This window comes from Schistocerca piceifrons, chromosome X (genome assembly GCF_021461385.2).
Source record: "Schistocerca piceifrons isolate TAMUIC-IGC-003096 chromosome X, iqSchPice1.1, whole genome shotgun sequence".
Taxonomy (NCBI): Eukaryota; Metazoa; Arthropoda; class Insecta; order Orthoptera; family Acrididae; genus Schistocerca; species Schistocerca piceifrons.
The window spans coordinates 115,898,062-115,922,992 of record NC_060149.1 but is presented as its reverse complement, the minus strand read 5'-3'; the positions used below and the strand labels follow the sequence as shown (position 1 = coordinate 115,922,992).

At 41.3% G+C, this 24,931-nt stretch overlaps 1 protein-coding gene across 3 annotated transcripts in view; it reads left to right on the top strand.

Moving 5' to 3' along the window:
- Positions 1-6,217, top strand: part of LOC124722858 (UNC93-like protein) — a 409,177-nt gene extending 402,960 nt beyond the window's left edge. For 2 of the 3 annotated variants that reach the window (XM_047247985.1, XM_047247984.1), the window contains one exon: positions 5,635-6,217. In XM_047247985.1, coding sequence (XP_047103941.1) covers positions 5,635-5,855 — 221 coding nt within the window. In that variant the 3' untranslated portion in view covers positions 5,856-6,217. The remainder of the gene's footprint in view (positions 1-5,634) is intronic. The other variant, XM_047247983.1, reaches the window with a different exon arrangement.
- The last annotated feature ends 18,714 nt before the right edge of the window (positions 6,218-24,931 follow it).

The following is a 24,931-nucleotide window of genomic DNA, read 5'->3' as shown; positions in this document are numbered from 1 at the left end:
GTGATGTCCTTAGGTTAGTTAGGTTTAAGTAGTTCTAAGTTCTAGGGGACTGATGTCCACAGATGTTAAGTGCCATAGTGCTCAGAGCCATTTGAACCATACCATTCGTCTCGCAAAATATTTGCAAGCGGAGGTAACAGTGGCGGAGGTGATTAGCGATAACGCAACATTGTCTCCAAAATAGACCGCAATGGCTCAGTAATATTGAAATTATGTGACTGCCGTGGCCACAGGAGACGAGACGCGAGAATTCATCCACGTGATCACAAAACCAGACATAGAAAACGCGAGTTGTGTGAACATGTGCCGTGTCGTATTGGAACACAGTATCATCATTGAGGAAGGGACAGTGTACCGTGGGACAAAAGGAGCACATAATCATTGGCAGTATTGCGACTTTGCAGCGTAACCACGGTGTCCGTGGAATACCATGATATCGCTACCCAAATTGTCACCGAACCGCCGCCCTGTTTCACTCGTGGGACGAAAACGCCGCTAAGAGTTGGAAACAGTGTGCAACAAGACTCATGGGACCAAACTAATTTCTTCTATTGCTCCTGTTATGGGCATTTGCATCACTGATGATTCGTTTTGGGATTGCGAATCGCCTTGCAATTCACTGCTTATGGAGCTCTCTTCCTGTTGTTTTGGTGATGACAGGGTTCGCGAGTGCGACATTCAGTTCTGTAGTGACTTTTTTAGCTGTCGTTTTCTTATTTTTCATCACAATCCTCTTCAATAACCACGTGTCACGGTCACTTAACAAACACTTCCGTCCGCATTTTGACTTAGCGGATGGTGTTTTTCCGCTTTTCCTGTAAAATCTTCTACATGGTGGCTCTTGAAACAACAAACACTTTGGCTAGCTCCGTGACGGAAGCACACATCGTACGAGCACCAACAGTTTGCTCGAGATAATGTACTCACAACTACACAGAAGACTGTTCTGATCATGACTGACACTTGCGACGTGGACATTGCACAGGCGCCGTTCTGATCAAATACTAGGCCCAACCCGCACGGTTGGCTAGAGTCTGCATTCATTTTGAAGCATAGGTCTGTCGCGGAGGTGATTAGCTATAACGCAACCTTCTCTCCAAAGTAGACCTGTATATCTGCCTGAAATACAATTTCTTGAACATTATGCTAAAACAATGTACTAAGCACTGATGTAAACAAATGAGTATATTTATTATGATTATTTTCGAGTATTCCCTTTTGACAGAGCGATTGAACTCAAGTAGTCATGATTTCTTCTTTCTTCTTCTTTCTTCATTCTTCCCAAATTCTCTTCATACGTTCACTGTATTCTCTCTTGCGCTCTTCCGACCATCTGTTTCCCGTTCTGTTCTCCTTATGCTCTTGTTTAAGTGTGTGTTTCTGTAAGATGTTTCTAAACTGTTATTTATTGTTCATGTTGTCTTGTGTGATCCACAGTTCTTTGATGTCTTCTTCTGCTTCAGTGATCCACTTTCTCTTGTTTTTGCTCTTGTTTACTATCTCAAAGATTTTTCTTGTGAGCCTGCTTTGATTCATCCTGCTGATATGTCCATAAAATTTCATCCTTCTCTTTCTAATGGTGTCTGTTATTGTTTTTATTTCCTTGGAAATCTCTCTAGTTGCCCTCTTCATCGAAATTCCTTCCCGTAACACTGGTTCATATATATTCCTCAAAATTTTTCTTTCCTGCTTTTCAATCTCTCTGATCTTAGTATGACTATGAATCACTGTAGTTTCTGCAGCGTAAAGTGCTTCTGGTAGGACTACTGTGTTGTAATGCCTTAGTTTCGCATTGACAGAAATATATTTCTTATTATATTGATTCCAAGTGAGCTTATATGCTTTTTTTAATCTGGAGATTCTGTCTTTATTGGCTATTGAGTTCAGTCCTGATGGTTGGATTATCTCTCCCAGACATCTGAAGTGGGCAACTTGTGCCACTTTCCCGTGTTGAGTAGTAATGGGGAGATTGTCTACAGGTTTGTTTTCCATATAATGTGTTTTCTCGTAGGAGATTTGTAGCCCAGTTTTCTGTGAGATTTCATGTAGTTTTTCCAATGCAAGTTTGGATTCCTCTCTATTGTTCCTTAGAAAGGCAAGATCGTCCGCGAAAGCAAGACACTTCACCCTAATTCTCTGCTCTTTTTTAATCTTCCAAACCGCTGTATAAATAACGTCACTGATCAGAATGACGTCAAATTGCAACGGAATATTATCGAAGAAGGGGGAAAACGTATGGCAGAAGACAAACAGATAGTTACAAAATGTAGTCATAGATGTCGCTGCAAATATCATAATTTAATAGTGGTCGACTACAAATGACAAATAAATCGAACAACAATCCCTAAGGGGTAAGTTTGACGTTAAACAAACAGTACTACTCAGTGAGCATGGGTGTACAGGTGTGATACTGTTAGTTACGTAAGCCCATACTCCACGGCAAGGTTATATCACATCGGAAGGGAAAAATAGGTTTTTAATTGTCTTGAGGCCAAACACCGTATAAAAAACATCACTAACATCGGTTTTTAATTGTCCTGGGGACAAAAAAGGGCATTAAAAGCATCAATAAACATCTAATCGGATCATCAATTTCCTTGTGACTAGCGCAAAAAATGTTCAATGTGCTGTCCACGGTTTTCTGCAACAAGTTCAAATCCAGAAACAGCATTTTCCACTACTGATCGAAGTGTTTCCGGGGTCACGCTCAGAATGTGTTGCACAATGCGTGACTTCAGTGCAGCTAAGTTTGAAATCGTAACACTGAACACAACATTTTTCAGATAGCCCCACAGCCAGAAGATACACGGATTAAGATCAGGTGATCGGGACGGCCAGGCGGTAGGGAAATGGCGGCTGTAATTCAGGCATTTCCGAAATGGCGCTTCAGCAGCTGCTTAACTGAATCTGCAATGTGCGGAGAAGCGACATCTTGCATAAAAGTGATCCCGTCCACACATCTACGCTGTTGGAGAGCTGGAATGACGTGGTTATGCAAAAGACACTCATAGTGCTTACCAGTGACTGTAAAGGTAACAGGACCGGATGGAAGCACTTGTCTCTTCGAAAAAATATGGCCCTATGATAAATGATGCCGTAAATCACCACCACGCAGTGGCCTTTTCAGGATGAAGTGGAACTGGTTGATTTGCGTGTGGATTTTCCGTTGCCCATATTCGACAATTCTGTGTATTGACATATCCTGTCAGATGGAAGTGGGCTTCGTCTGTTCACAAAATCTTCCACAGCCAATCATTGTCCATATCCGTGCGAGCAATAAATTCTAAAGCAAAGGTCTCTCTTGCTCACAGGTCAACAGGAAGCAACTCGTGCACATGGGTCATTTTGAATGGATAGCAAAGAAGGATGTTTCGTAGGATTTTACGCACCGTGCTCACGGGTATGTCCAGTGTTCGGGCAATTCTCCGTGCACTACACGTTCGCACATCACTACTCGTGTTATAACACTAACGTGCCGTGAAACACGCTAATGTTACCCTCTGAGAGGACTTCAAACTTCGAACGCGCCCGCGCGCGCGCGCGCGCGCGCGTGCGTGCGTGTGTGTGTGTGTGTGTGTGTGTGTGTGTGTGTGTCTAACGGAAAAGGGTATCTGACTATAATTTCGAATTTTGTGAGGTTAACAGATAAACAAAAGGGCTTTAACCTTGGGAATTAACAGAAGTGGTAAAATCATAAATGAATGAAAGAAAATTAACGGTCGCCAGCCTAATTAGGCACATTGATTTGGAAATATGTATTTGAGAAAATTGGATATTTGTTATTGAAATTACTTCTGTTGAGATTTCCCTTTGAATAGCAAACAGGATACAAACTGCCACAATGCACTCTGTACTGTGTGTAGCACCAGTTACCAATAAAACACACACACACACACACACACACATATATATATATATATATATATATATATATATATATATACACACACCAGTAAATTATGGGGAGCAAAATTGCACCGAACTCATACTAATGACAGCCACACTCAAAGGCATTACTTAATCAAATACTGAAACATCAGTGCATGAAGAGCAGAACTAATTTTGGACATGAGGGGTTTCGATCTTGAATGACATGAAAAATACAAATAAAGATGAATAACATCTTATATACATTGTTCAAGCTCCCCTGCATATAGCAGTTTTCCTTAGCAACGGTAACAGTTCAATTTTTTCTTAATAGGTGGATCTTTGATTATTGCAATAGTAAAAACTAACTCTAAAAGCTAACCATTCATTTAAATTACTTGCAAGGTAATGAAATACAACATTGGACTTAATTAACTTCAAAACGAACCAGTCGTGATGGGTACCAAAGCTACACTATCTTTGAAAATGTGCATAACTTAGCTTCTAACAGTACTACCGTAAATTTGTTCATTAAAGATTTGTATGTACTTGAACTTTAATCACCTGTGAAGCAGGTATTATTGGCAATAATATTTACACAATCTTGCACTGTAATACTACATTACTATATTTTATAATAAACTAAGGAGGCTTTAGCAAAAGCCTATCTAACTTCACTTTTATGGTTTTATCTTTTAAATAATTAAGGTTTTCACTTTCCTATTGATTGATCTTTAAATTTTTGTACTTAACCTTCCTACCTTAACAATTTCACTTGGAGTAGTCCATAAACAAAGCATCCAAATTTTACTCTTACTTTATATTTTGCTACTCCTTTTGCTTTCAACAAGAAATCACTTTTAAACACTTGAATGCCAGAATTGTTCATTTAAATCAGCATACTCGGTTTTAGTAGCACTTAGTTGAGGACCCTGCGTAGGTTCGTCATCAGGATTGAAGTTATGGTTTCGAACACGAATTGACGTTTTATGTGATTATTATTGAAACTATACGCTAATTAACTGGTCCATTTTTTTTCTTCTGCCATACGTTTCCCCCCTTCTCCGATAATATTCAGTTGCTATTTGACGTCATTCTGACTAGTGGTGTTATTTCTAGTGTTTTGATAGTTTAATTATAATCACCCTGTATTAAGAAATTTAAAATTTTAGTCTAATAATTGTGAAAGTCATATGCAAATGTTGGACTTTGAAAGTGAGCCTGGCGATGTGTTACATTTGTGGGAGGGGAAGTGGGGAGAGACGGTAGAAAACGATATCCCCAGCCCCAGTTCCTAGCGTACTTCCCCTCCCACAAATGTAACATATCGCCAGGCTCACTTTCAAAGTCCAACATTTGCATATGACTTTCACAATTATTAGACTACTACTCACTTATATGAGGAGAGATAATCTCTGACAGCTAGCTGCGCTGTTACCAGCTATGAACTGCAAACAGCATCTGCAACACAGAAATCCACACCCCCCCAACATTGTGGCAACTCTGTTGCTATAGAAATGTAAACAAGATAGAGTTACATGATTGCTCGTTGAAGTGGCCGCGCTAAGTCCGTTTCAGCTGTCAGGGATCTTCTCTTGACATATGGACAATGGGCAGCCGTCTCTAATTGGTCACTATCGTGTAGCACAATACTCTCTTCCGTTTTGCTTAATATTATGTGAAGTTAGACGTAATACATTCTATAAAACACAATGAAATGTAAATTGATATCTTATTGGCTAATTAAACTCTGTTTTGTTTCCACAGCACTGTACGCCATAGTGTTCCCTGGCAACGAAGATGCCGCTTACAGTAACTTCCGACTGTGGCAGTCCATTGGGTTTGTGGTTGCCTTCTCCTACAGCCACTATCTGTGCATCTCAGCCAAAATTTATGTCATTATGGCCCTGCTCGTGGTTGGTGTGGCTGCATGGATGGGACTTGAGTTTTGTGTTTTGAGGAAATCGATTCTGCCTGGAAAAGTTTGAAAGGAAGCAATGTTGCAAGATACATCGCGGTGCAGCGTCTCTTGGCGATCAGCCTGCTGCCATTCTGGACAGCTGATAGATTCTGTGAACAGAAATTTGTGACCTATATTCTTGTTCCAGATAAATAATCCGATCCATCTCAGAAGGGACATTTGAAATAAAATTAGTAGAAAACTTGGGCATTATTTCGAAAAATAAAAATAAAGATTCGTCCGTGTATATTCACAAGCAGATAATGCTGTTTTATTCTACAGGAAAAACTTATTTAAGAAATAATCATCGTTACTTATTTTAACTAATCTTCTCAGGTTTCCTTAGTATTAGTAGTATCTATGTACTTTTTTGAGATTGTAATCTAAATATGCAAGTACGATTGTTGTTCTTTTTTCATGGCAATGTCCCTGAATGTTTTAACGCATATAATGTATATTTTTCGGTTAAACTTTCGTAAAGGAAATTTTCTTCTACTTGTTTTATAGGGTTTATGATTTTAATTTTTTGATAAATACAACTACAAAAACATGAATATCTATTTTTTAAACACTGCACTTGTTTAGTCTTTTAAGTTCACTCACCTTTAACGCACTGTGAAACTACAATAATTGGTGTTTTTACAACAGGCAATCTATGAAGATAGTTCAGCTCGTCTTCCACGAAGATACTGTAATGAACTGACCAATTGTAATAGCGAAATGTTGAATGAATATGGAGTTTTCAATGCAGAATGGTGACTGAAAGCAATGGAGATGTAGTCATAACGATAGGTAGAGCTACATTACCCGAGTTAGTAAATTGTGCCATATATTCTACTCGAAATTCAACACATTTATCTCTGGTATAAATGACATGTATTAAATGCACCCTTCTCGTTCTTTCGGGTAAGTGTCACTACTCTTTACAAAAACTTCGTGGAAGGAGTCGATGTGACATCCAAGGTAAATCTCATTTCCAAAGGGTTTTATCACTCTCGTGTGTAAGAATGCACGTTGACTTTAAAGTCTTCTGTAATATACCACACAGACAGATAGAAAACGCTGTTCAGAATTACGCAGAGCTGACGTGTTGCTTCACATATCGCTCAAGTACTTCTAAACTTTCCGGATACACTTAGTTTAGTCAGATTAATTCATTCTCTGAATTTGAAAATAGAAAGTGATACGCTTTTTCATTACAACACAATATGTGAAGAAGAGTTTTTCCTGTGGTTTCTATCTACATGCATCATGAGACTACTACATTGCGAACTGTGGAGCGTCTTAGTGATAGCTACTATCTGCCCCAGACTGTGCGCCCCGGTAGGAAATCTATCTTACCATGTTCTAGTGATGCCTGCGCGAGAAGAACAACGCAGTCAGTGGCATAGTTGCACTCTCCTTAAATACCGGATATCTAAATTTGTGTGAGTGAGTTTGACGAAAATAACGTCATTTTCCTTCCAAAGATTTCCGTTTCAGTTTCCGGAGAATTTTTGTCACCGTTTCGTAAAGACTGTACTAAACTTTTACGATGCTAGCAGTACATTTCTGAATATATTCGAAGTTCACTGTCAAGCATGTTTGTCACAGACTGTAAATCTTGGGGCAGTAGTCTATAATTAGTTGCAATAACGTCTTTGTGTCGTTTCTGGTACAGATGCTTATAACTTTTCCGGAAGCCTTCCAAAAAATCTAAGTCCATTCTATCCGCATTCATCACTGCTGACTTCACATATTTGTTACTTTTCATATTGCTTTACGGTATTACCCTAGATATTTAAATAAGAGGACAGGTTTTTGGTGATTACCACTGATCTTGTAATCGACTACTATGGGGTTCTTTTACTCTGTTGTGGATACTACCTATTCCAATTTAAATAGAGTTGATAAACCCGTAGGCAACCCTATCTGCCGCTGTGTCTATCACTATATTCCCGACATACGAGGCCAGTTCAAAGAATTCCAGAACATTCGTAATTTCGCGCCAATGGTGTGTTGGGGCGAAATGCAATTGGCATCCCAGCACACACCTGTGTTTAATGTGTAACTGCCGGAAGTTTCATTGTTGTGTGTCTATAGTTACTGTTCAGTGCTGTATTGAACGTTGTGTCTCACAGTTTGCGAATTTCGAGACGGCAAAGCTGGAGGAACAACGCCTCTGTATCAAATTTTGCATCAAACTCAAGAAAACCTTTACAGAGACACACCAAATGACGAAGGAAGCTTACGCAGGTGAGTGCTTAAGCAGCACTCGGTGTTACGAATGGTTCGCACGGTTTAAAAATGGCCAGACGGAAGTTAAAGATGACCCTTGCCGGACGTCTCCCGACGACTTTGAAGGATTCGTTGAACATGAATTCGCGCCACAGGGAAAAACTGTAAATCTGTGATACTATCGAGACGTGTTGAGACGCCTGCGAGAAAATGTGAGAAGGAAACGGACTGAAATGTAGCGAGATAATTCATGACTCTTGCATCATGATAACGCACCAGCACATGCATTCCTGTTGGTACGTCACTATTGCACAAAAAACGAAATCACTGTTCTGCCTCATCTTCCGTACTCTCCAGACCTGGCATCTGCTGACATTTTATTTTTCCAATTTTGACTTAACTTCAATGCCGTCAAACAACACCTAAAGAAATAAGTCCAAGTAATGCATTTATACAGAATGAATGTACACACAATGCAGATCACACGCAAGACATAGCTAATTTACTCTAATATCTCACGTTTAAACAGATTCCCATTCTTGTGCCGCTGCCACCACCATTAAGATAGGACATGGACAGTAATAACGTTGTTATTATAAAGAAGCAAAACTGCGAGAGAATATTTTCTGTAGGTTGATCCATCCATGCTGTGCTGACGCCACCAGTATACACATCACTTCTGCAGATTCAGACTTCCACTGCCAACGCCATTCTGTGTCTGCTATTTATGGAAGAAGTTGCTTCCATCTTAGTGATGTGCAATCTACAATTTACATACACTATCTGATCTAAAGAATCCAAACGCCTGGTAATGGACATTAATATAGCATTCCATGGAGGAAAGACAACAGATTTTGGAGACAATCCTACTGTCTATACAAACTATTATATATGGAGCGCCCAGATGCTACCTTATAATAGCATCTCATATCTGCTCCATTTGCAAGAAAAGACTGATTGCTGGATAACCTCCGTATTAGCTCTAATTTATGGTAATGGCCATTTTGTGAGACATATAAGGAAGGAAGTAATATATTGCACAGAACGTACACCCTCAGAGCTTCAATAGTAAATGTCTCCGAGATGCACAGCGCATCGCTCTTATTGCATATACCATAAGAGTAATGCTTATTAAACGATCTTGTAGGTGCTGCACTAGTAATATGGCCTGAGAAGGGTCCCAGGCTGCTGAGTAACAGTCAAAAAATCGATCGAATAATAGTTCTGTAAGCCACTTCTTTCGCAGATGAATTACATTTCCTTAAGACTCCGCCAATGAATATGATGCAGGCATATGCATTTGCTTTATGTAGTCATTCCACTTTCGGAGGCTTTGGGTGGTTACTTGTAGGTATTTTATGATTTCCAGTACATACAACTCTCAGATTGCTGATATTGAGAAAGAGTACTAACAGCATTCAGAATAAATTTGAAGATATCTGAAGGAGTAAACTTGTACACAACAAATCACACTCCACTAACGTAACATCAGTAACAAAACGAGTCGCGAGAACAGTACTTAATATTGTGACAACCTCCCTAGATATTTCAACTTATACACCACTAACCCTCTACTGCATTTAGCACATACATTTGACTTTCACAAGTAATAATACGGGGTAATACATCAGTTTATAAGTTATTGTGATAGGGTTTAGCAGTCATGGTATAAGTTGTAAAATAAGACCAACGATGTATGGCAACAAATTATTAAGTTTTTTGACTAGATCTTTCAGTATACAGTATATACATTTTAATACAATTTTCCCATGAAACTCTTACTCAGTTGTCTTGGCGCACTCTTTTTATTTACTGTTGTTGTTTTGCAAACAAGTTGTTGTTACAATTTATTTGCAGTTTATACCGTCAAGCAGGTAAGGTTGACGCAATTATATTTCTTCACCACTTCAGCCAGAATCACAGATTATGTTGACGTACTTATGTATGTTATCAAAACTTTAAACAGGTTTCGTAGTGTCAGAATGAGTCCAGCATGTCATGTTATATTTACAACGTAACTGACACCATATTGTGCAATCAGTATAACCATTCTCTCTCTCTCTCTCTCTCTCTCTCTCTCTCTCTCTCTCTCTCACACACACACACACACACACACACACACACACACACACATGATCTACTTGTCATCTTGTTGTGACACACGGATTCCCACCTGCGATACAGTATGCCCTCATGTCTTCACAACTGAATGCTGACTTGTTGCACCATAAGCGGGGATGGAGGTATAACACTGTCATCACCACCCAGCAGGCATTCCAAGATTCCAAGTAATCAACTGTGAGAGCCACTGATGCTGTACGATGCACTCCCTGTGCCCGTCGAAGGATAGTACCTGTCACTTTATGGTTTGTGTATTAATGCTCTTGTTTGAAGGCTTCATGCCATAAGGATTATTGGCTGTATATCCAGAAGTGTCGAATGTGCCGACGTGGCACCTTATTATTTCACATGAATTGGAATCCTTCAACCAATTAGTTAAGCTGTTTACGTCTAAATAAACTAGCTTTGGATCTGTGAAATGAGTTTCTGCAAACTCATAATGGAACTGGTACACATGGAGTTTGGATGGGTCCAGCATGTACACAGCAACATAAACGGGTTTCGTGAACACTATCAAAGACTTGGTCACCTCTAGAGCAACATATTCTTTATAGAAGCTTGTGGCCCGTTCAAATTTCGGCCTGGTGATTAATCCCTTGCGCCATAACGACCTTCCAAATGGGTAACTACACTACCGGCCATTAAAACTGCTACACCACGAAGATGACGTGCTACAGACGCGAAATTTAGCCGACAGGAAGAAGATGCTGTGATATGCAAATGATTAGCTTTTCAGAGCATACACACAACATTGGCGCCAGTGGTGACATCTACAACGTGCTGACATGAGGAAAGTTTCCAACCGATTTCTCATACACAAACAGCAGTTGACCGGCGTTGCCTGCTCAAACGTTGTTGTGATGCCTCGTGTAAGGAGGAGAAATGCGTGCCATCACGTTTCGACTTTGATAGTCGGATTGTTGCCTATCGCGACTGCGGTTAATCGTATCGCGACACTGCTGCTCGCGTTGGTCAAGATCCAATGACTGTTAGCAGAATATGGAATCGGTGGGTTCAGGAGGGTAATACGGCACGCCGTGCTGGATCCCAACGGCCTCGTATCACTAGCAGTCGAGATGACAGGCATCTTATCCGCCTGGCTGTAACGGATCGTGCAGCCACGTCTCGATCCCTGAGTCAACAGATGGGGACGTTTTGCAAGACAACGACCGTCTGCACGAACAGTTCGACTACGTTTGCAGCAGCATGGACTATCAGGTCGGAGACCATGGCTGCAGTTACCCTTGATGCTGCATCACAGGCAGGAGCGCCTGCGATTGTGTATTCAACGACGAACCTGGATGCACGAATGGCAAAACGTCATTTTTTCGGATGAATCCAGGTTCTGTTTACAGCATCATGATGGTCGCATCCGTGTTTGGCAACATCGCGGTGAACGCACATTGGAAGCGTGTATTCGTCATCGCCATACTGGCGTATCACCCGGCGTGATGGTATGGGGTGCCATTGGTTACACGTCTCGGTCACCTCTTGTTCGCATTGACGGCACTTTGAACAGTGGACGTTACATTTCAGATGTGTTACGACCCGTGGCTCTACCCTTCATTCGATCCCTGCGAAACCCTACATTTCAGCAGGATAATGCACGACCGCATGTTGCGTGTCCTGTACGGGCCTTTCTGGATACAGAAAATGTTCGACTGCTGCCCTGGCCAGCACGTTCTCCATATCTCTCATCAACTACAAACGTCTGGTCAGTGGTGGCGGAGCAACTGGCTTGTCACAATACGCCAGTCACTACTCTTGATTAACTGTGGTATCGTGTTGAAGCTGCATGGGCAGCTGTACCTGAACACGCCATCCAAGCTCTGTTTGACTCAATGCCCAGGCGTATCAAGGCCGTTATTACGGGCAGAGGTGGTTATGCTGGGTACAGATTTCTCAGGACATATGCACCCAAATTACGTGAAAATGTAATCACATTTCAGTTCTAGTATAATATATATGTCCAATGAGTACCCGTTTATCATCTGCATTTCTTCTTGGTGTAGCAGTTTTAACGGCCAGTAGTGTAAGTGAATTTTGTGAAGATTTGTAACATTCTCCACAATATTACCGAAAACTGCGGTTTCTAAAAATGTCTTAATGAACAGATCTCAGAAGCTCTTGCGACGGCGCGGCTCCTTTCTGGGATTTTACCAGCACCAACCTGTGAACTCGTCGCAGCAGATCGCCGATAGGTTAGCCGAGCAGAAACCTACCATACTGCGATTCGCAGCAGGCTGCATACAACGTAACTATTCCAAAAATCGGGAAAAGGTCTTAATTTTGAATGAAAGGTGGAAATACTAGTAACACTTCATTACATTCTGAAGTTCAGAATTGCAAGTTCACTGCCAAGCCCGTGCTAGTCGTAACACAGTCATGCACGAACCCTGTTCATTCATGTTAGCACGTTTATGGTAACGTATTTCCCGAAATCTGAACAGCTACTAAACACGGATTGTTCTTATGCTCTCCACACTATTAAGATTAGCGGTGTCTAATGCATTAGACAGGTAGCAAAATTAAAACCGGCAAAATATAACTTCCTTCGGAGCTCACACTACACATGAACGTACCATTGAAATTCTGGGCTCCGACTACTTTAGACTGCTGTAAGCATTCTCTATCTCGAAGAGAAAAGACGCACGACGAATTCTCCGTTCTGATTGATCAGTTTTCTTTAAAGCCAATAGAAAAATATTATTCTCCCACGTTAGTCCGGACTTTTCATGACTAACCAATCAACAAACAACACACTTTCGTTTTTTACCTTTTCCCGAAATAAATGTCTAACATTCTGATATTTTATTTGTACGTTACGTTATTAACTATTATCATTTGCACTCGAATTAACTTTCACCATATACTTATTTAACATACTATGATACAAAAATTCACCGTCGTCTGCATACACACTGTCTTAAAATTTTCTTACGCTGTCTCGTGCAGCGTTTGTCAGTATAACAATGATGTACATATTTACTTTAGACCACACTTACGCATCATTCACTCTACTAAAAACATATACAACACTGTACAAACATACATAAACAAAAAAAGTGTTCAAGAAATAAACAGAACAATTCACAAAAACATTCTCTTGATCTGTTTCTTGAATGTGTCTATCCGCTACGGTACTCTGGTCGATGAAAATTAGAACTACGTACTCGACTTAAACCGCTTCAAACCGCCTGTCACTGTGCACGCATGAATCATTCTCACGATACACAGGCTCCAGACAGGAGCGATACAAAGGCTTTGCCTCACCCTCTTTACATTATTTACAACAGTGTACTTTTTTCAACCAGGTACACCGCTTGAACGAAGTAATGAAAGTGACTCTATCTAGTTTCAACCCAAACTTGAGACATTGTGAAGTGTGCATGTCTTTCTGTTTTTTGTAAGTTATGATTGTGGATGTCAGAGAGAGAGCAAGTTACATTACCGTCTTTGGTCTTGAAGTGGCACAGTGTTTGCCCCTGCGCAGTCTGATACATTCCTAGTTTAAGTGTGCTAGGTGGTGGACGTACTTAGTAGTGCTCTGTTGACTTGTGGTTCTATCCGTTAGATAAAGGAAGTTATATTATAAATGACAGCAAGGATGAATATGATGTATGTGTTGAAAGGTGAAAGGAATATAAATTCTGAATGACGTTATTTTTTAAGGGGAAGTAGTTTTAGGTAAGACTGCAGCACTGCGCATATAATTTGCAGAAATGATAATTGGTAGCTAGTTAACTTTATTCACTTGCTCAAAGCTGGCCACCAGAGAAGGACCACCCCCACTTCCATGAGACATTCATTAACATATTAACTAATTAAGCTGTTTGGTTTGAAATTCTCTGTTAACATTGTACCCTTTTTAAGTCATTGTTCATTTTAAGTTAGTATTGTTCAGACCATTGTTATGTGTGAAGAACACTAGACGTTTTACTCTGTCTTTCTGAATACATACTTCATTCTAAAATCGTCACTTGGAACGTCATTTCATAGGAATAGTTACTCTCCCCATCCTACTGTTTAAAGGTTCATCATTAGACATTAACACATTGCACCATATGGTATGCAACAGATTGAATATTGTGTGGAAATTTTATTTAAGAGTAGAAATCTAGCTGAAACGCTGCCAGCTTGCTGTTGTGCTTTCGAGAAATCTGCAACCAAGATGAGGGGTAAGTGGAAATTTTGGTTAGGGCCAGATAATTGTTTTGCTTCTGTTGCGCATTTAGTATAAAGATAAGTTCTATTCAGACCAGTTACAGCTGAATTCAAATTAGGTTCTGTTTAGTCAAACGTTAGCATACGAATTTAAGTTGGATAACAGTTTGTGGGTACGTAGTTTTGGTAATACGTAGACTTTATTATACAGTGGGAGGTAAATTTGGGATAAATTTCATACAGAAAGACATAGCGCGGAGCTTACAACATTTGCAGAGATTATCACAACCTGTTCGCACAGCATCTGTCCTTCCCTGCAGATCCTTCTCCATCACATAAATTCAATCTGCTAATTTCCAAATTTTTGAATTCTGTAGGTGGCTGGGGTAACATACGGGGAGCGAAAGGCTATTTACAATTTGTACAGAAACCAGATGGTAGTTATAAGAGTCGAGTGGCATGAAAGGGAAGCAGTGGTTTGGAAGGGAGTGAGACAGGGTTGTAGCCTCTCCCCGATGTTATTCAATCTGTATATTAAGCAAGTAGTAAAGGAAACAAAAGAAAAATTTGGAATTGGAATTAAAATCCATGGAGAAGGAATAAAAACGTTGATGTTCGCCAATGACATGTCAGAGACAGCAAAGGACTTGGAAGAGCAGCTGAACGGAATGGACAGGGTCTTGAAAGGAGGATGTAATATGAACATCAACAAAAGCAAAACGAGAAAAATGGAATGTAGTCGAATTAAATCGGGCGATGCTGCAGGAATTAAATTAGGATATGAGACCCTTAAAGTAGTAAATGAGTTTTGCTATTTGGGAGCAAAATAACTGATGATAGTCGAAGTAGAGAGGATATAAAATGTAGACTGGCAATGGCAAGGAAAGCGTTTCTGAAGAAGAGAAATTTGTTAACATCGAGTGTAGATTTAAGTGTCAGGAAGTCGTTTTTGAAAGTATTTGTGTGGAGTGTAGGCATGTGTGGAAGTGAAACGTGGACGATAAATAGTTTGGACAAGAAGAGAATAGAAGCTTTCGAATTGTGGTGCTACAGAAGAATGCTGAAGATTAGATGGGTAGATCACATAACTAATGAAGAGGTATTGAATAGAATTGGAGAGAAGAGAAATTTGTGGCACAACTTGACTAGAAGAAGGGATCGGTTGGTGGGGCATATTCTGAGGCATCAGGGGATCACCAATTTAGTATTAGAGGGCAGCGTGGAGGGTAAAAATCGTAGAGGGAGACCAAGAGATGAATACACTAAACAGATTCAGAAGGATGTAGGTTGCAGTAGGTACTGGGAGGTAAAGAATCTTGCACATGATAGAGTAGCATGAAGAGCTGCATCAAACCAGTCTCTGGACAACAACAATAATTTCCATTCTACATCCCTAATCTGCATACCAATCCCTTGTAAGATATTCTATTTTTTTCTTGTTCTGTTTACTGAAATCATTTCTGAGGCCCTCATTTTCACCTGTAATTTCATCCATTCTTTATTTTGACTTTCTTTTGCTTTCTTTTGCTCGCTTAGTCAAAGCCAAACTCCTCACTAAAACTACATAAATTTTATCTATGTGCATTGAAGAGCGTTCCATTTCGATAGCTTGTCTCATGTGCAAAAGTTATTAATTAATCATTAAATTCCAGTTCAATAAATCTTGTCACCAATGGAACTTCCCTCACACATAAATTACAGAGCGTTTATGCATAACAACAAAATCACTTTCACCTTCTCTTTAACACGACATATCATGCTTTCCTGCACCTGTAGTAGTTTGAGCTGCAGGTGTTCAAATGCGAACAATATAAATCTGGCCTTGGGCACGCTGATGGCAGAACTGATGTTAATGCACCACGTTTGAATATGACAGAAGGGAGTGTGAGAGCAATGCCACTGCTTTTCTCAGCCATGCTCCACCGCATGTCGCCGCACCCACTGGCCGTGGCAGATTCGCGTATACTCAGCCACTGCACTACAATGCTGCTATATTAAATACCATATATTTCCAAAATCAATCATCAGTGCTTGTAGACGATATGTCATGTCGCAACCAGTGTTATCATGATCTGTACCACTACTCTCAGTGGTGTCGTGGGCAGCTGTTCCTCCACCAATGTATTCATATACACTGGGACCACTGTAAGCAACTGAATTACCGACAACCTCGAGATATGCGCCATCGCTCAACATCTGGATGGGGACTAAAATAGAGCACCTTCAAAGACCAAAGAAAATTCATGCAGTAATAGCTTTCAGCGACAAAGAAAAGTCTATTAATTTTTTGGTTAACGAGGAATGGGGTAGGTGGGGGGGGGAGGGGGGAGGACGAGCGGGGGGGGGGGGGGGGGGTGAGAAAACTTTTAACATTGCAGCGCGTCAGCAATCGTGAATAATTTAATGATTATAAAGAATCCGCCTCGATTGCAAATAGAAACCGGATGTTGACCTAGGTTTCGGCGCGGATAACCACTCCTTCTTCGGCACCCACTAAAACTACAAACTGCCTAATGAGGGATGGTCCAACATTAATACAGAACGCCCAGAAGGGCAAAAGACTCGCATAAAAGGTAAAATAAACGGTACATGTGTACCATGTCAGTGGCTGTACTAAGCTCAAACGTCAGATGCGTGCTTCCTCACTCCAGCCAACGTTCGATGGGCCGCAGGCTCTCAGATTACCGGACGTAAGTTCCTTATCAAAACCTTATCTACTAAGTCCCGTATACAACACCTCAAAACGTGTAATAGAACCTTTATTGGAATCACTCAGAAATATGTTCTATGTAATATGTCTAGTATCAAACAAATCGGAAAACTACAAGCAAAGTTAGGGTGTTGCGAGCACTGTGTTATGTGCATATTTAATTGAAACATTGTGGCCGAGCAGTTCTAGGCGCTTCAGTCTGGAACCGCGCCACCGCTACGGCCGCAGGTTCGAATCCAACCTCGGCCATGGATGTGTGTGATGTCCTTACGTTAGTTAGGTTTAAGTAGTTCTAAGTTCTAGGGGACTGATGACCTCAGATGTTAAGTCCCATAGTGCTCAGAGCCATTTGAACCATTTGGATTGAAACATTATATTGATTTAGGTTATAGGCCGAAGACTTTACAGTCTGCATAAGTCAATCAATTATCGGTCTTATGTATGCTGTCAACCAGCAGAATATGGAAATGCTGGCTCCGACAGGCGAGTGTTACCAGATTCCACTACCTGTTTACTTATGTTGCCGTCTATGAGCGTGAACGTTCAGCTATGGATGGGAAGTTATCTCGCTCGATAGTCGCAAGAAAAATAGTCAGAATCTCGAGAATCATATGAGGCATATCCGTACTGCCCTCTCTTGGGTGGACATGCCAATCAGTGTCCTATAAGTGTAAGAACTGCTCTCCAGGAGTACGGCTGTCAGCATTACTCATAGCTGCCGCATGCTGAGAGCACACGTGCTCAAAACGAACTGTCAATTGCATACAGACTTTACGCGGTGTTAAACGGGTGCATTTTCGTTTGCTCTGCCGAACCATAAGCTCTAAGCTAATGTAGAAACAACTGTTTATTTAAAAAAAATAAGAGAAGAAGATATGTCCTATCTAGCTAACTAATACAGTAAAATATCTTGAATTAACCGTTAACTGGCAACTAACATGGAAAGCTAACCTACTAATTGTCAAGCAAAAAGCTCACAATAGACTAAAACTATTAACTGGCCGCCCTTGAGGATTATACCCTTCCACTGTCAAATGGTTCAAATGGTTCTGAGCACTATGGGACTTAACATCTGAGGTCATCAGTCCCCTAGAACTTAGAACTACTTAAACCTAACTAACCTAAGGACGTCACACACATCCATGCCCGAGGCAGGATTCGAACCTGCGACCGTAGCGGTAGCGCGGTTCCAGACTGAAGCGCCTAGAACCGCTCGGCCCCTTCCTCTGTCCTCCACACCTAGAAAACCTTCGTCCAACCCATCCTTTCCTATACAAATGTTGCAAGGATATTCACTCCAAATAGTTCAAGGTCATGCACTCCACCTTGCTTTCCGCATCTGTTTAGCATTCCCCACATGGATCTCTACCAGCTCATCAAAATCTCATCCCTCCTTATCCTAATCGAACACCGTAACTTTATCTAACCAAAAACATTTTTGTAAATGTCCTTTCTAAACTCTATTTTATGTGATGTATATGTATAAATTATTGTATGAATATAACTGGTTCATGCTTAGGGACTCTAGGATTGTAAATTATGTAAGACTTGGAGTAACCAAAAAGCTTAGGGCGCGAAGGGGCGGTTCGGCGTGAAGGTGCACGAGAAATTTTTGTAGCATTATCCAACGAGCTTACATCATGAATACTTAGCGAGGCAAAGATTGCAGTCAAAGCGGAATAAATATGTCTTGGATTATTATTTGCCGTTGTACCGTGGGATTTATTGGGTTGCACTGAAACAAGTAATTCCGACGCCAAGTAGATAATTACATCAAGAATCGTGATTGCATCCTGCGGCTTTTCTCTGACGCCACAGAAGAGCGCCACTGCAATTAGCTGCAGGAAAAGTAGATACTATCTTAATATTTTCGCGAACGGATCAGAAGCTTGCCATCGCTACAAAAAGTAAGTGTTTTAGTTTTAATTTTGTCTCGTGAAACCTGATTTATCCTTAATCATTTATCTTCGAGTTCCTTTTACTGTTACTGAGAAGTTCTCAGTTTTTTCATAAATGATGAGCTATATGAACAATATCGTTTCAAAGTTCCGCTAAGTTTCACGAAGTAATAATTTTCTCAGTTGGTTATTTAAACTTTTCTAAGGAGTGCTCCATGTGAATATCAAAGTGCCTAAATCAACGTACAGCAACAAATACATGTTTAAATGATGTTTAACTGAGTTTATTGATTTCAATTAATTATTCGAATTAATTATAATTTCAATTAACATTAAAATTAACGCAAAGTACTTAAACTTTGCATAGTAAAGCAGTGGTTCCGAAAATCAGATATAGGTGTTATGTGGCAGCTTATCCCCAAACTGTCTTGCAACTTATTTTATAATGCTATATGCACATCTCCATGATCACTGTAATCGATGCTTCAATACTGCATCAAAACTACAGACAATATTCAACAGTATGAGTCACTGCCCAGTTAGTTACGTCTTCTCTTCCTTTCCTTTTATTACGGTAAGGGACCTGTTATATTCTGCACCCTTGGAGAGCTCTTTCTAGGTGGCTCAAGCGACACAGAAGGTTGCTTAGAACGATAAGCAGAGGTAGCAAACATGTTTAGAGCTGAGAACTGTCTTTCAGAGCAGGTACAGTTTTGAATTCACATCGTTCCATCTCTGCACTCTGGGTGGTTCAAGATTCAGCCTGTCTGGCATACGGTGAGGTGACAAAAGTCATAGGATGTCTCCTTATATCGTATCGGACCTCCTTTTGTCCGGTCTAGTGCAGCAACTCGGCGTGGCACGGACTCAGAAAGTCGTTGGAAGTCCCCTGCGGGGCCGGCCGGAGTGGCCGTGCGGTTCTAGGCGCTACAGTCTGGAGCCGAGCGACATGGATGTGTGTGATGCCCTTAGGTTAGTTAGGTTTAATTAGTTCTAAGTTCTAGGCGGCTGATGACCTCAGAAGTCGCATAGTTCTCAGAGCCATTTAGTCCCCTGCAGAAATATTGAACCATGCTGCTCATAACTGCGAAAGCGCTGCCGGTGCAAGATTTTGTGCACGAACTGATCTCTCGATTATGTTCTGTAAATGTTCAATGGGTGGTCAAATCATTCTCTCAAATTGCCCAAAATATATTCAAACCAATCGCGAACAATTGTGGCTGGGTGACATGGCACATTGTCATTTATAAAAATCCCACCGTAGTTGGAGAATATAAAGTCCATGAATGGCTGCAAATGGTCTGCAAGTAGCCGAACATAGCCATTTCCAGAGGACCCAGTGCATTCCGTGCAAACACAGCCCACACCGTTATGGAGCCACCACTAGCTTGCACTAGTTGAGCCGGCAGCGGTGGCCGAGCCGTTCTAGGCGCTTCAGTCCGGAACCGAGCGACTGCTACGGTTGCAGGTTCGCATCCTGCCTCGGGCATGGGTGTGTGTGATGTCCGTAGGTTAGTTAGGTTTAAGTAGTTCTAAGCTCTAGGGGACTGATATCCTCAGCAGTTAAGTCCCAAAGTGCTCAGAGCCATTTGAACCATTTTTGTAGTAGCTGACAAGTTGGGTCCATGGCTTCGTGGGGTCTGCGCCGCACTCGTACCCTACCATCAACTCTTACGAACTGAAATCGGAACACATTTCAGCAGGCCACGGTTTTCCAGTCGTCCAGGACCCAACCGATATTGTTACTAACGCAGGAGAGACGTTGCGGGCAACGTCGTGCTGCTAGCAAAGGCCCTCGCATCTGTCTTCTGTAGCCCAAACCCATAATGTCAAATTTCGCAGGACTGTCCTAACAGATACGTTTGCCGTACATCCCACGTTGATTGCTGCAGTTACTTCACGCAGTTTTTCTTGTCTTTTAATACTGACAACTCTACGCAGAGACCGCTGCTCTCGGTCGTTAAGTGAAGGCCGTCGGCTACTGTGTTGTCGTGGTGAAAGGTAATATCTAAAATTTGATATTCTCGGCACACTTTTGACAGAGTGGATCTTGGGATACTGAATTCCCTAATTACTTCCTAAATGGAATGTCCCATGCGTCTAGCTCCAACTACCATTCTGCGTTCAAAGTCTATTAATTCCTGTCGTGCGATCGTAATCACTTCGGAAGCCTTTTCGCATGAATCGCCTGAGTAAAACTGATAGTTCTGCCAACGGACTACCCTTTTGTGGCTTGTGTACATGACACTTCCACCATATGTACAGGGCTATTACAAATGATTGAAGCGATTTCATAAATTCACTGTAGCTCCATTCATTGACATATGGTCACGACACACTACAGATAAGTAGAAAAACTCATAAAGTTTTGTTCGGCTGAAGCCGCACTTCAGGTTTCTGCCACCAGAGCTCTCGAGAGCGCAGTGAGACAAAATGGCGACAGGAGCCGAGAAAGCGTATGTCGTGCTTGAAATGCACTCACATCAGTCAGTCATAACAGTGCAACGACACTTCAGGACGAAGTTCAACAAAGATCCACCAACTGCTAACTCCATTCGGCGATGGTATGCGAAGTTTAAAGCTTCTGGATGCCTCTGTAAGGGGAAATCAACGGGTCGGCCTGCAGCGAGCGAAGAAACGGTTGAACGCGTGCGGGCAAGTTTCACGCGTAGCCCGCGGAAGTCGACGAATAAAGCAAGCAGGGAGCTAAACGTACCACAGCCGACGGTTTGGAAAATCTTACGGAAAAGGCTAAAGCAGAAGCCTTACCGTTTACCATTGCTACAAGCCCTGACAGCCGATGACAAAGTCAACGCTTTGAATTTTCGGCGCGGTTGCAACAGCTCATGGAAGAGGACGCGTTCAGTGCGAAACTTGTTTTCAGTGATGAAGCAACATTTTTTCTTAATGGTGAAGTGAACAGACACAATGTGCGAATCTGGGCGGTAGAGAATCCTCACGCATTCGTGCAGCAAATTCGCAATTCACCAAAATGCTGCGCCGAGTGTGGGAGGAACTTGATTATCGGCTTGATGTCTGCCGAATCACTAAAGGGGCACATATCGAACATTTGTGAATGCCTAAAAAGCTTTTTGATTTTTTGTATGTGTGTGCAAAGCATTGTGAAAATATCTCAAATAATAAAGTTATTGTAGAGCTGTGTAATCGCTTCAATCATTTGTAATAACCCTGTATATAAGCATATCGCTATCCCATGACATTTGTCACATCAGTGAAATATTCCATTCTACTAGTTGCCTAAAGAAGTCCTTTTGGAAAGATAATGTGTGAAGTCAGGTGCAGACGCCAGAACAGAAGTGTGTGCTCTGCCTTTTCTCTGCAGCCTCGCTATGAAAGAATGTTAAGTTCCTTGCTATGGTTTCTCTGACTGGCTGCAGAACACGCACATTCCCGTGTGTGCCTACGCGTAAGCCGTTCGAGATGCCATTTTTAGGAACCTGTCATGGAATGGGAGAGATTTTCTGCCTTCCTCCCCATCTTGCAGCCCATCATCTGTTAACCATGACAAAATCCACCGAAATGGGAATCTTTTTAACTTATTTACAAAATTATTATTGGTCGGAACACGGCCGGCCGCTGTGACCGAGCGGTTCTAGGCGCTTCAGTCTGGAACCGCGCGATCGCTACGGTCGTAGGTTCGAATCCTGCCTCGGGCATGGATGTGTGTGGTGTCCTTAGGTTAGTTAGGTTTAAGTAGTTCTGAGTTCTAGGGGACTGAGGACCTCAGATGTTAAGTCGCATAGTGCTCAGAGCCATTTGAACCATTTTCGGAACACGCAAAGTGTTCTGCATTTGGCTGCCAAGGTTCCTATACTTGCAGATACAGCCAAGTTTGGAAGGGTTAAGTCAGAGGATATTTGCTGCCAGAGGATGGAGGAGACGACACCTGCAGCCAGACAGCGGCTGAAATGACACTTGCTGTCGTGCAGAAGGATGTCTCCATATTAGTACAGAGGTCTCAGAATTTTCACCCATTACAGCCGCTGTATTCCACCCTGTATGTGAGTGGTAAGAATGAGCCGGCGATGCGATCACCGAATTAAAGGGGGACAAGAGGCTAGTTAACTTTGAGCAGTGTTTAATTGCGCAGGTTTAATGTTTGCAGTCAGTTAGTTGCTTCCATTATGCACTTTGGCTATTCTGCTGGTGTTCGTGCTTATTTTTCCAAGTTCTTTCTTTAAAACACCGACCATTCTTGAAGTCATTGGCCGTATCCACGATTCATCTTCGTGATTATGCTTTTACTGTGTTCATTCACCTTTGCCAAGGCTAGATTTCTCAATTACAATCCATACCCCATTTATTAAATGTGCACATACTTATCTCAGTGTGTAATGTATATGTTGATGCTTTACGGTAGTAAACCAAAAACCAAATTGTTGCAGTGATCACTTGTTTCTGTTGTAGATAGATGACACCTACAGTAATATATCCACGTGTGGTGTGGCACAAAGATTTTCATGCTTGATTGGGTCTCCCGTAATAGTTGTCATTCAATGACACGTTTCCCTTCTGAAACATTACATTTTTCTTAAATTTGCATTATTTTTTGAGGACGGTCCATTCTGTGTAATTAAACAGGGATCGGACTTATAGCATCTTAGGGGTATGAAAGCAGCTCGTCCAGCACCTCACATAGGCCACAACATTACAGGCCTACAACTACCTGATATACATTGCAGATTTGTAATAGAGCTTTTGTTTGTATTTTGTGTTTGTGTGTGTATTGTTACTGTGTCGTGTTAGAAGTATTAGTTCAAAAGCCAGTCTGTAGGCGGATCAGTTTCTGGGGCCCCCTATGATGAGATTTTTTAGTAACTTTACAGGGAAAGTTTCTGAAAGGCTCATTAATTATTCTAGAAACATCTGCGCACTTGAAAATACTTGAAAATGTTAATGGAAATAAGTAACACTATTAACGTATTCAGGGTTCCTATACATCACCCACGTCCTGTACAATTCAAATGGTTCAAATGGCTCTGAGCACTATGGGACTTAACATCTATGGTCATCAGTCCCCTAGAACTTAGAACTACCTAAACCTAACTAACCTAAGGACATCACACAACACCCAGCCATCACGAGGCAGAGAGAATCCCTGACCCCGCCGGGAATCGAACCCGGGAACCCGGGCGTGGGAAGCGAGAACGCTACCGCACGACCACGAGATGCGGGCCCTGTACAATTCAAAGGGTTATATGCCTCCCATGAAAACAAATAGTGCCCATCATAGTAAGTATAATATCCTGATAATTATTTCAAAATCACTGTTAATTGATGCATTGTAATTAGAATAACCCTTTACGAACTGTAGAGCGTCGGTTAGACCGTCAGTGAGAGAGAATCTGCGTTATTGCTCAGATAAATCGAGTACAAAGGCGTTTTTGGTTGTGGCAGGACCTTTTCATGAAATTTCAATCACCAACTTTCTCCTCAGATTGTGAAAATATTTTGTTGGCGCCCAAATACATAAGGAGAAGTGATTACCATAATAAAGTAAGAGAAATCAGAGCTCGCACGGGAAGATTTAAGTGTGCGTTTTTCCTGCTCGCTTTTCGAGACTGCAACGGTAGAGAAGTAACTTAAAGGTAGCTCGATGAACCATCTGCCAGGCACTTAGTTGTGAATTACAGAGTAATCATGTAGATGTAGATGTACGTTAGTGTCAAATAATTTGTTGCCAATATATTTAAAGGTTTGTGTGTATTGCTCACGGTTAGTTACTTTGCTATTACATGTTTGTAGGTGCTGTTGTTCTTTCGAACCCAAATACCAGGCAAATATCTCATTGACTTAGAGTTTAATGCAGTGATTAGTTAACTTTTTTACTGTATATTTACTTGAAACCACTTTTGCCTAAATAGTTTGGTGACCGTGTTTGATTTACATGACTGCATCTTTAACTTTCAGCTATAATGTTTTTGGTTCGATTCCCGCTAGAACGTCTGTTGAACTCCTTTCAATAGGTAATCC